Source organism: Clupea harengus, chromosome 6 (assembly GCF_900700415.2).
Source record: "Clupea harengus chromosome 6, Ch_v2.0.2, whole genome shotgun sequence".
In the NCBI taxonomy this organism is placed as follows: Eukaryota; Metazoa; Chordata; class Actinopteri; order Clupeiformes; family Clupeidae; genus Clupea; species Clupea harengus.
The window spans coordinates 29139089-29151142 of record NC_045157.1 but is presented as its reverse complement, the minus strand read 5'-3'; the positions used below and the strand labels follow the sequence as shown (position 1 = coordinate 29151142).

The 12054-nt window shown below is 40.9% G+C and overlaps 2 protein-coding genes across 3 annotated transcripts; one reads left to right on the top strand and one right to left on the bottom strand.

The window, feature by feature from the left end:
* Positions 1-8: 8 nt before the first annotated feature.
* On the bottom strand, positions 9-4492 carry cd44a (CD44 molecule (Indian blood group) a). Of its 2 annotated transcripts, none has more exons than XM_031569679.2 (8): positions 4271-4492; positions 2958-3123; positions 2652-2791; positions 2462-2554; positions 1163-1930; positions 652-744; positions 410-488; positions 9-303 (listed from the first exon to the last, which is right to left on the bottom strand). In XM_031569679.2, the coding sequence occupies exons 1-8, from the start codon at positions 4335-4337 to the stop codon at positions 96-98; spliced, it is 1614 nt and encodes a 537-aa protein (XP_031425539.1). In that variant the 5' UTR covers positions 4338-4492; the 3' UTR covers positions 9-95. The 2 variants fall into 2 exon arrangements, with proteins under 2 accessions (XP_031425539.1, XP_031425540.1); XM_031569680.2 differs by having other exon boundaries at positions 410-428.
* A 2649-nt stretch (positions 4493-7141) lies between these two features.
* Positions 7142-11181, top strand: LOC105889170 (APAF1 interacting protein). The gene is made up of 7 exons (XM_012814968.3): positions 7142-7382; positions 7498-7598; positions 7827-7875; positions 8036-8153; positions 9155-9290; positions 9480-9647; positions 10806-11181. Exons 1-7 carry the CDS (start codon positions 7311-7313, stop codon positions 10894-10896), a joined length of 735 nt encoding a protein of 244 aa, XP_012670422.1. The 5' UTR covers positions 7142-7310; the 3' UTR covers positions 10897-11181.
* Positions 11182-12054: the final 873 nt, after the last annotated feature.

The following is a 12054-nucleotide window of genomic DNA, read 5'->3' as shown; positions in this document are numbered from 1 at the left end:
GGGGTTGGGGTGGGGGTGGGGGTGGGGGTGGGGGGGCACCATTATTACAGCTTCATCAAAGAGAAGAACTAAACTCGGCCTCTGTGGCTCCCCCCTCATGCCAAGAACTCTTTCTCTGGGGACTCCTCCAAAGCAATAACAGTGAACTCATCCGTCCTGCCGTTTGTCTGGACTTGACCCTTGTTCATGAGCGTCACCATTTCGTTTTGGTTCTCCACAGTCAGTGACACTGATGCTTTTTTCTCACTATCGTCACCGCTGTCCTTGGTTGTGGCGGATGTCTGACGGCTTGGTCCATACCACCTGAATGTGGAATTTCAAGAGGAAGTACAAGGTGATCAATGAACTATTGATTTCAGTGTTTGGGAATGGGAACACAAAACAAATTACTCAACAGTGTGAATCATACCTTTCCTTGGTGGCAACAGCTGCAAATACACAGAGCAAGGCACCGACAACCAAGACAAATGAGAAGATTATCAGCCAAGCTAAGGGAACAAGGAATCAGAACAAGGGTCATTACATTTCCATTAATGCAACAGTTCCGACAAGGGATATGCTTGTCACAACATGTCAAGAATGATTATTATATAAACCAAATGCTTTTGGTTGATGCTTGAAATGAAAGCATCTGTTATACAATAGACTCACCAGGTGTGCCATTCTGCTCTTGAGCTGCTGGGGTTGGTATGGCATCCGATTCAGTTTCTTTTGGTCCCATCCGACCTCTTGGAGCAGGAAGACCTGTGGGGGAAGTTGTGGACAAAGCAAGTATCTGGATTAGTTCACTGATTTTGTATGCCATGCTCAGAAAAGCCATGTTTCCGGACACAAAGGCATATAATTAATACACACACATACTTGATTATAGTCAGAGTTTCACATTTCTCTATCACAAAGGACATCCATGATTACTTAATTCCTACAGTTCTTAAAATGATAGAGGTTAAAAGGCACATTTAAGTCCTTGTTTCGGTTTTGGTCCCTCACATTACAATAATGAAAATGATGGATTTCATACAACTGTTAATTCGTTGATGGAAACTAAAACAGTATTATAATCAGATGTGGATGGTCACTGGCTACTGTTACCACAATTGCAACACCTCCTAAATGACATGAATGAAAGGAGAATGAATACAAATGTGATATGGACAAGTACCATGGCTTATGTTATTTCCATCTGGAACTTCCTCCTGTAAATCAACATCTTGGTCAGCAGGAGTCTCTGTGGTCTCTGGCACATAATCACGGGATGGTACCATTGTGTTTTCTTCCGTTCTGTCTGGATTCTCTTTCTCATCTGTAGCTTCAGAAGCTGTAAATGTGACAGTAACCGTCGTATCGCCCTCCACTGGACTGATGGTAGAGAGCCCAAGGGGTTTATCTTCAACTCCCTCTGAAGGAGATACTTCAGACGGCTCCAAAGTTCCAGCAGGTGCCATAGTGGTGGAGACATTGACTGTCTGTGTACCATTCACTTGTTGAACTGAATCATCTGCATCTTCTGCTACAGGAAGTTCAAGGTCACTGTTTGTAGTGGTCTCGTTAAAACTGGTGGTAGCAGCATTAGCATCCAAAGCCTCGTTGTCCTCTGAAGGGTTGGCCTCAGTCGTTTCCTCCTCAGCGTCTTCTTTCCCCTGCTGGGTGACTGTCATGGGGCCTCCAGTGGTTGGCTCAATGGGAACCTCAATGTCCTTAACAAACTCATCCCCATCAGTGGGGGCCATTTCTGAAGACTTTGTGGTGCCCTCCTTGCCATCCTCAGGGTCATCTGTGGGATTCTGGACCTTGGGAATTGGCTCTACTGCATCAGGGGTTATTTCCGTGTCTGTTTGAACTGTTGGGTTTTTGGTCTCCAGGCCGTCCCCTTCTAAAGAATTTTCTGTTGTGGCCTTTTTGATAACATTGTCACTAGCAGCAGGACTAGCTGAAAGGTTGAAAAGAAGTGAAATTCAATACATTTGGATTAGAGATCCCTTTGAAAATGTGTTTTCATGACAGACTTCCACTCTCTTTGGCACTGAAAGTGCGTCTTACTCTTAACTAACCAACTGTGTGCGTCACTACCTTCAGGTATTCCTTGAAGTTCACTACAAAGTATTACTGATTAAACCATTATTATGAATTAAATGTCCTTTTCATTACTTTGGAAGGTCACCGCAAACTCCTTGTTCAAATCTCTAAATTGGTTAAATGAAGGTGTGGCTTTGCCCACAGGATGACTAAGCTCCAGACTACAGGTGTGGCTGCTGTTGTTACCATGCCAACCAACCACACACCCACTTCACTATTCTACTTTCACGAGACACACCTACAGGACGACGTCACAAACAGTGCAATGACCTTCAATTCAGTCAAACACAGAATGTCAGCCAAGTGTTTTTCCACTACATCTGCACTGCACTGGCCAGATAACAGTATTTGGCTAATGGCAGGACAATAACTGGGTCACACTTACATGTTACTGCTGTAGACTCTTTTGTTGTCTGTGCGTCTGGTGGTGTAACAGATCCAGAAATCATGGTCTCGTCACAGTCCAAATCTGATGTAACTGTTCATGATACCAGGGTGAGAACCATTAGTCATTCAAATACACCTAGTACCATGAGAACTAGTACCATGACATCTTAAATCCTATTCATTTTTACCTGACGTGTCATAGCAGTAGGCATCTAAGACAGACTCTGGTGTGTCCTCAAGAAAAATCACCCCTGTTCCATTGGAGGGGCAGTCTGGCTGAACTTCATGTTGGAGCATTAAGATTCTCTGGTCGTTGATCCATCCATACCTGAGCAGATGTCAATAATTGTATGATGCCTAAAATACTCATATTGGCTCATGAAATCTATAAAATATTGATGAAAAACACATACACACACACACATGTACACGCAGGCACACACACACTTCCTTAAAAATAAAGTTCAGAGTTGTGGTCCTGTTCAATATTTTACCTGCATGTGTCCAGTCCTTTGCTATAGGCCTCTCTTATCTGTTCCTCGCTGGCAAGGCTGCTGAACAGGCTTTGACACAGCTCATCCGCAAGCTGAGAGGTCAGCGAGGAATTGGAACTGACCCGCACATGAAACACACCAGCATAGCTGCAAGAACGATACTCAACTGTCGAGAGAAATCCCCAGGCAACTTGTCAGTTATCATGGGAAAAATGACAAAAGATGCTTCCCCTGCTTAGCTGCAATGTTCAACTCACAGTGAAAATAGTGTATGTGGGGGCACAATATGTGGATATTTTCTAATTATACTATGCTACATTGTTTTCTTTCTTTTTCTTTCTTTCTTTCTTTCTTTCTAAATTTTAGGTAATTACTAAGGAAATAAGTGAGTCGACAAAACATTATTCTAAAGAGCGTAACCATATTTCAAATGACACTTGAACAGAGATCACATTTCAGATGTTGTTTGAGATGCATTTGTCACTCTCACAATGTGTAGTCCTTAGGAATCACTGACATGGGAAGGTAGCCACAGATCAGCAAGACAAGTGGGCAATTAAAACCACTGGCAAGATTGATTGTAATGGCAAGTATTCAACAAACTGGTCTGCAAAGTATAAAATACCTCTCTACTGCCACCAGCCTGTCAACTAAACCTTACATAATCAAAGATAAACCCTTACTCTTGTCACAAGAAATGAAAAACTATTCATCTTTTTCACTCAAACAGAGGGTTTGTAGACATTAAATTAAAGCGTGATCACAGAATGATATAAATACTATTAACTCTTATTCTCTTTAGCACTTGGTCATTAGCATTCTTTCAGCATCACACAACTAGGTATCCAGGCTCTGCCTTCTGCATCTTTACATTACTAGGCAGAAGTCAGGCTGTTTTCAGGTATACACAGGTGCCTATCCAAGTACAGCTCTCTAATAGTATTTACATGTGGAGGTGCTGACTGGTGCCTTCCAGAGATGGCAGTATGGATAACATTTACATTTACATTTAGTCATTTAGCAGACGCTTTTGTCCAAAGCGACGTACAAGGGAGAGGGATAAATACTCCTGAGATTGTTCTGAGGAAGGCAAAGGTATCATGAAAGCTAACATTTATGTACTCTACTAAACATAAACACCACATCCCTTTGCATTCACAACATAATCTTCACCAATAAAATCCAATCACTGAAGTTGATCTGTTGACAGTGTGCCTTAAAAACATCTGACAACACCTTACATTATATGGTATGAATTGGTCAATAATATAAATAACACACAAAGATGCAATACAGCCAAACATATCACTTACCTTTCGAGGCATCTGGACTGACAACAGCCAATAATCCAGAAGTGAGAAACCGAAGTAAATTCCACATTCTAGGTTCTGTATGGGAATGTGATTGTAAGAGAAAAAGAAACAAACCAATAAGTGTTTGTCTGTGCCAGTGCAAAGACAGGTTAATGATAACTTGCTGGCTGTTTTAACATGCACTGAAGGTTGGGGCAAATCCACCTCCCTTTTTTATACTTGATGAATGAGAGGAAAGAAAGTGTGAGAAAGCAAGAGGCAATGATGGGCGGTATCAGTGAGAACACACCCTCCCCTGGGTCTCTGTCTGTTCCTGCCCCAGGAGGCTACTTTGAACCATTGCGCCCAGCTAATGGCAGATATGGATCACACTGGATTCATTACACCGACCACATGTGTGTGAGGCTATGGGGGTCAACAGAAATGGGTGACATAATTTTGTGGTTACATAAATGCAATGTAAAAAAGTAAATGTTATGTCAGTCGTGATACTGTGTGCCTGGGAAGAGCCTCAGGCCCTCTGATGAATCAGCCATGACCTCGCTGGTGTTCAGCTGACTCATGAAATCATGCACAGCCTGTTTCACCTCCCTCTTCATTAAGCTCTACTTCCTGTTTCACCCTTACCTCTGAATACAGGGTGTGATTATTCGTCACACATCAGTAAAGATAACAAAACCATCCCATGTTCAATTTTAATTCAACATAACACCTATGTCAGTGTGCTGGGAATCTCTGGTTGGTATGATTACATTGACATTTACATTTAGTCATTAAGCTGGCGCTTTTGTCCAAAGCGACGCACGAGGGTTATGATACTGTATTTCTTTCTTTAAATAAGCACAAAAATAAAATTGTTGTGGATTAGCTGTTTGACTTACAGCCTCTATGTAACCAAACAACTCGTTTTTAAGTCAATTGATATTCCAAAATGATTCTGTTTGTGGTTGTTTGAGTAAATGATGTCTTAACTGGAATAGGGGAAAGGTGAGAGTAAGTGATGAGGAAGTAATGAGTTCAGAATGGAAGTGATAACTCTCAGTTTTTGATAGGACAGCAGCTCTCTGTGGAGCTGGCTGTTTGAATGAGTCAAACGAGGGCTGTATCATGAAGCATGAGTGGATTGGCACAAAAGCCTGGACTCACGGCAACAATAACCATGAAGGGCGCTGTTGTCTTTGAGAGGAACGGAAGAGCCACTGTTTGTCTGGATTTTGATGCATCACCCAGCCCGATCAGTCTGTGTCATAGCCTGGTTGAGGACAAAGTTTTACTGATGCAGCAGTAACACAGTGCTGGCAGCTTTCTGGGGCACATATTGAGAAGCACTTGTTGTATTTTCTCCTTTCCAAACCCTTTCTATGGAAACAATGTATGACATATTTTGTAACAACTCCTTCAATCTTCAATGCGACTGTACACGTTTCTAACATTGTTTTACCACATGTTTATTCAGCTCCCCTTTGGTATCCACTCTAACTCACTTTACCTCATCCTCATCAAGCCACACAGCGCGTAGCACACCACTTGGTGGCATGGTACCAATGGAACCTTAAAATAACCGCTGCCTAAGTAGTGACCTGACATGCCCCAACCAGCTTTTTACTCAGTTCATTAGTTTGCCCATGCCATGGCTGTCACTGCGTCTCCATCCTGCCTGATAAGGATTGAAAGATCCCCGCTGGGATGGGTTTACACTTTACCCTCTGCTTTGGCCACCCATGATTTCTCGGTGCACTCATGCTAATCAGGGTCAGACACACAGGGTCCTCACTTAACCCTTTCCATGGTTCTGCCATACTGCAAATACAAGCTCTGTTGTCCAGTGGAATTTGAACATTCATAGGAAATGCAGATTAACAACATATTTGAATGCAAATGGTTGGCTGATTTGAAATGTCATTAATCAATTATTTCTGTGAAAACAAAAAAATCATGTGATGTGATGTTTACACATTTCAATCATGTATCTGTTCCCTCTTACGACTTTAAAAATAGCCCATGTTCTTCCTGACCTGTATGTCTGTGATGTGCAATGGTTTTCTAAATGTATAATGCATTTACTGTTACTGTTACACACATTTTGTTTTACTATTATTTAGCATTCTCATTCAATTTCTATGATGTTTTATTTGGATTGTACAGTCCTTTAGTCCTACATCATTCATACACATCGTATCTTCGGCTCTCAAGACTAAAGCAGCTTTAGACAAGTCATGGCCACCGTGGAACAGGGAAGAAACTGTAATGCGTGATCAATTTCCCACTTTGACAGTAATGCAGTTGCTGCCATCTAGTGTTCTCTGCATTAAAATGCTGATACATTTCGCTTAGAATTAGGTTACGCTTATCTTCTTTCCTCTCCTTCTTTTTTACACTCTCTGTCGCCATTGTTTTTAAGCTGTTGCCTACCCTGTATAATTACCATGCCCCTAATCACAGCATAAAGGCCTACAATTCTGTGGCCTAACAAATATGACTTTGCCTTCGTACTCATGCCCCAAAAGATTATATGCGCCCCTCTACTGCCTGGTTAAACAATGCTACGAATACATTTAGTTTTGTTTTCCTTATCACGTGGATTGCATGACACATTGCATATTATAATAGAATACAATAAATAACATATTATAACATATATTATAATATGTGGTCTACAACCATGGCTAAATAAATGCAACTTAAGTGTATCAGTATGATCATGTTTACTCTCAGGTTACCCAACAATTTCCCCAGTTATCAAACCATCACTCACAATCAGAAAGATAATTATGTGCAACCTGGATAGCTTTATTAGGCATGCTGTTTCTCTACTGGGCAATACGAAAAATAGGCTGCATAGCATAAAACACCTTTTCAGGCACTTTGAGGTCGACTATTGGGTCCTTCGTGTCATGTATATGTTCTCACAGGGAAGTTCATAACATTAAGAAAACAACAAGAGCTCACTATGTTTTATATTTAATCTTTTTGTTGTCGAGTTGTAGCGTTACATGCATGCTATAATTTGAGTCCGAAGGGCTGTATCTGTGTCTGTGAAATGTCGTCCGTATGTGGGTCGGGGAACGGAGCGAACGTAAATGGCAAAAATTCAGAACTTGCTCATACTGAGGTAGGCAGTTAGCAAGCGAAAAATAATATTAGTGGGACATTTTTGGCTGCCCTGTAGTTTTTCTGCAACTGCATAGGTCAACAGTAACTTAAGTTTAGTTATTTCTGTTTTGTAGGATAAGGAACATCCACGTGTATTAATTCCCGAGCTCTGCAGACTGTTCTATCAGTTAGGATGGGTAACTGGAACTGGAGGAGGAATAAGCGTAAAGCTGGGGTAAGTGTGTGCTTTTTGCAGACTTCTTCACTGTAGCTTGTCAAGAGGCAAGGTGGGTTTGTTGTGACATGGACACAATATTACCACAGAAGTTTTGGTGCCAACTGTTAGCACTGTCGACTGATTAGTTTGAGTAGGTCTCACCGTTTATTACCAGCTGTGGTTTAATTTTCAAGCTTCATCAGACCAATATTAAGTCGGACTGATTTTTTTTCTCCTCTTGCTTAGTGACCATATCTACATTGCCCCTTCCGGAGTACAAAAAGAGAGAATTCAAGTAAGTAGGCTCACTGCCAACACCGTTTCAATACAGAAACATCCTCAAACAGAAGCTTGCAACACTTGTTATTATGCATATAAATAAATTCCCGCTGGCCATGACTGCTTGAGCAGAGTTTTACACAGCAACCAACCAGCTATCTCTATTTGCCATACAGCCTGAAGACATGTTTGTGTGTGATGTGGAGGAGAGGGACATTAGCTCCCCACCCCCGTGGAAGAGGCTGAGCAAGAGCCAGTGCACTCCTCTGTTCATGAATGCCTACACCATGCGATGTAAGTAAACACTGACAGAGGCTGTGAGTGAGTAGTCCTTACAAAGTAATAGGAGCAAGATATCTCTGTGAGTCATATTACAAGACAGGTTTATCACACAGCTGATGATTCACTTGAGCCGCCGGTGAGATGGGGTTTCTGTGATTCATACTCAAGTATGTCTGTGGGCTTTTTGAAGCTTTATGTAAAATGTTTTTGACAAACAGCACATTGTTTTTCTGAAGAAATGTGATGTTAATTAGTGCATTGAAAATCTTCACTCTCTGAAATCTTGCAAGCATCCAGCTTTCATGAAATGCTGTTTGAAAGAACCAGGATAAAGATATTACTTGGTCAGCAGTTGTTCTTGGACAGTGTTGTCTATTGTCTTGTGCTGCCATCTTAAACCTACCACACGGCCACAGGGCACTGTGCAAAGCATTCATCTTTAATTGGAAAGTAGCGTAACAGTTGTGTTGAATCTGTAAATATATGCTTATTACTGTAGTAGGTGCTATGTGTTCATGCCACCTTTTTAAACAGATTCATTTTTTAACCTTCACAAATTTCTTTTGACATTATACCTGAATTTGTGAATTCAAAAAGAAAACAGGCTGTTCTGGATATTAGACATTAGCATACTGATTACTGCAGCAGGAGCTCTTATTATGCTCATTACAGGGTGGTTTTTCATTCATAGTCATTAAAGGTGCACTACGTTGGTTTTGTTGGTGTAGGGTTATTAAAATAAGCTACAAAATATCCAGACCAGATGTTTTTGTAAAAATACATTTGATTACATTTAGCAAAGGAACCCTTATTATTTGTATTTTGTTGACATTTCTCTTACACTCTTTGCTGATGTCGACTTGTCAATGGAAACACTATTTACAGCATTTATCAGGATTCATTGTACAGATCGCAGGGAGCTTTATATAGTGTAATAGTTTAAGTTATAGTGTAATAGTACTTGTTTTTTTTGCAAGTGGACATTTTGACATTGTCATCATTTACATTTGCAGCGGCAGAAGCCGTCATTCACACTCATTCAAAAGCTGCAGTGATGGCAACACTGCTGTTTCCTGGCAAAGAATTCCGCATCACTCACCAAGAGATGATCAAGGGCATTCGCAAGGGAAACTCGGGCACAAACTACAGGTGTGTGAGAGCCTGACTGACCACTAACACACCCCTTAAAACGTGCACTCTTTAGTGGAAATCACAGGCACTGGGCAGAAATGATCTGGGGGATACCCTTCAGTTTATTGTTTTAGAGTAGCATTTTACAGGGGTTTACACATACTATTGCCAGTCATAACATCCATCACTTTGTTTTCCTGTGTGTAGGTATGACGAGTTGCTGACAGTTCCTATCATTGAGAACACACCTGAGGAACGGGACCTGAAGGAGCGTATGGCCCAGGCTATGGAAGAGTACCCAGACACCTGTGCAGTCCTGGTGCGACGGCATGGCGTCTATGTGTGGGGGGAATCTTGGGAGAAGGCTAAAACAATGTAAGCTTTAGAACGCTATACGTTTATCTTGCCAGGATGTGTACAAGGAAACTCAACTATACCAAGTGTGTTCAAATCTGAATTTTTGTGGTGCTCGTATTGTAGTGTCAAAATTGCCTATATTGTAGTATTTAAATTAGTATCTGGATGATTTTTATCATGTTTATCAATTGTGAACTGTTGAAGCATGCTGGGTTTCTTGCTTGCCACTATAAATGTACCTATTGAATAGCCTGGTTATTGAGAGCGACAGATGTGTTTATCTCCAGCACATATGATCGTGTAACTTCAAAATAAATTAGAGGATATAACTTTAGGTAGTTACAAAAACTACCTAGCTACAAAATATGTCATTACCTCAGCTACTATAGCTACCTTCAAATGGCCATAAGCTTAGTCTGGTCATCTTGACAGCGGTTTGGTCTCTAAAGTTAGCTATCTAAGCGAACTTGCTAGATAGCACTCTCAGATATCGGTACTGGTCCTCTTCGCGTCGGTTGATGTCTAGCTATGTTGACTAGCTAACCTCCAGATACAGAGTGATTTGTTAGGCTGGCCAGCTGGTCTTTTTCTTCTATTGACATTACATCGCTGTTCATTGTACTAGTGGTGACCTTAGCTTAGCATCCTACCATCCTGAGTTGTGTGGAATGCTTGTGTACACCTCAATTTGTAGCTGGGATTTGTCATCTTCTTAGTTTCAAATTCTACAGATTGTCAACAAAGACCACTTTTTCATATTTTACATTTGCATATTACGGGGCGACAGTGGTACAGTGGTAGAGAAGTCGTTTAGTAATCAGAAGGTTGCTAGTTCGATTCCCTGTCGAAGCGTCCTTGAGCAAGACACTGAACCCCTAATTGCTCCTGATGTGCAGTGTGCCATCAGTGTAAATGTAAAATGTGTATACATTGTAAGTCGCACATATGTAAGTCACTTTGGATAAAAGCGTCTGCTAAATGACTAAATGTAAATGTATATTTACCACAACCAGGTCGAATCTCTGCGCAAATTATCAGTCCAAAAAAATAAAACCTTTTGGTGCTAGTATCTGGCTTACACTCAGAATATACAACATTCCGTACTTTTTGCCTAGAGCGTACTAATAAATAACAAGTACATACTACCTAAATCAATTCTATTTGTGTGTTTTCCAGGTGTGAATGCTATGATTACCTGTTTGACATAGCTGTCCAGATGAGGCAGTATGGCCTGGACCCATCTGCCCTCCCCACCGAGCTCCATTAACCGTCTGTCTGTCTTCGCCTGTGGAACTGAAGGATTAAGGCATGAATCCTGCATGTCTGCAGTGAACATTTCTCCTCCATAATCACAGTGATCGGTCAAAAGGAATTGCTTATTGCTCCACTACCTGCACCAAAGTATCGTGGCATCTTTTTGATTTTGTATTAATATAACTCTTGTATTTCAAGACCTGTAGATCGGCCAACCAAGGCACCATTTTCTGTGATAGTCATGTTACTTTAAGGCCAAAGATTGTGACCACTTAAAATAAAGACTTTTTAACATTGATTCGAGTATTTAGGTGCAGTACATTTAGATGCTTAGGGATGTTCACAAATTTGTACATTTATGTTGTGTTTTTCACCATGAGTACACAAAGTAAAACAAAGAAATTATTGATTTATATCCTTCAGAAATGTTGTTATTCATCAACAATTTCGGGAAGTGGGACAGGGCCACAGTTTTCCCCCAGAGAACAAAATGCCTTGCCCCATTCATGTTTAAAATGATGCCATAGCATTAACAGAATAAGGCAATTGTAACACACTGCAGCCTTTATTTATTCCTATCAATCAAATGCTAATTTCTGTTTTAATAGTGTTGTAAAGTAAGAATTGTGTGGACAGAAACCGATCTACAGGCACCCACGGCTTGTTTTCTCCTAGAATCCTTTCAAAATGTGCCTATTCGTCCAAGATATATTGAATTCAGATTTGACCTGCATTGTGATATTTATGCCCATACCACACAGAAACATATCAATAACATCACCTTTTTCAAATTGCAATGATTACGGTAACATCGCTTCTAAAGCCTCTAAATACAATGCTCCATTCTCATGCACCTGGGTTAGGTCAGTGAATGCATTTTAAGATACCCATGCACAGAATAACATGCACATATTATTCTGCATATTCATTATTCCAAACAATGTGCAGGCTGAGTTGTTAACATTGTTGTTATCAAAGGAAGGGTGTGAAAGAGAGAAGAGGAGGAGGAGGTAGAGGGAAGGACGGACTTGTTGTTAAACTGAAGATGAGGAAGGGACGATGGAGCCAGCCACTTTTATTGCTCTCCATTTTTCACAGCTGCTGTTACCCCCATCTGAGTGAACATTATTCTCTGAAGTGCCATAACTCCTGGCTGACTGTAGCCTACCCT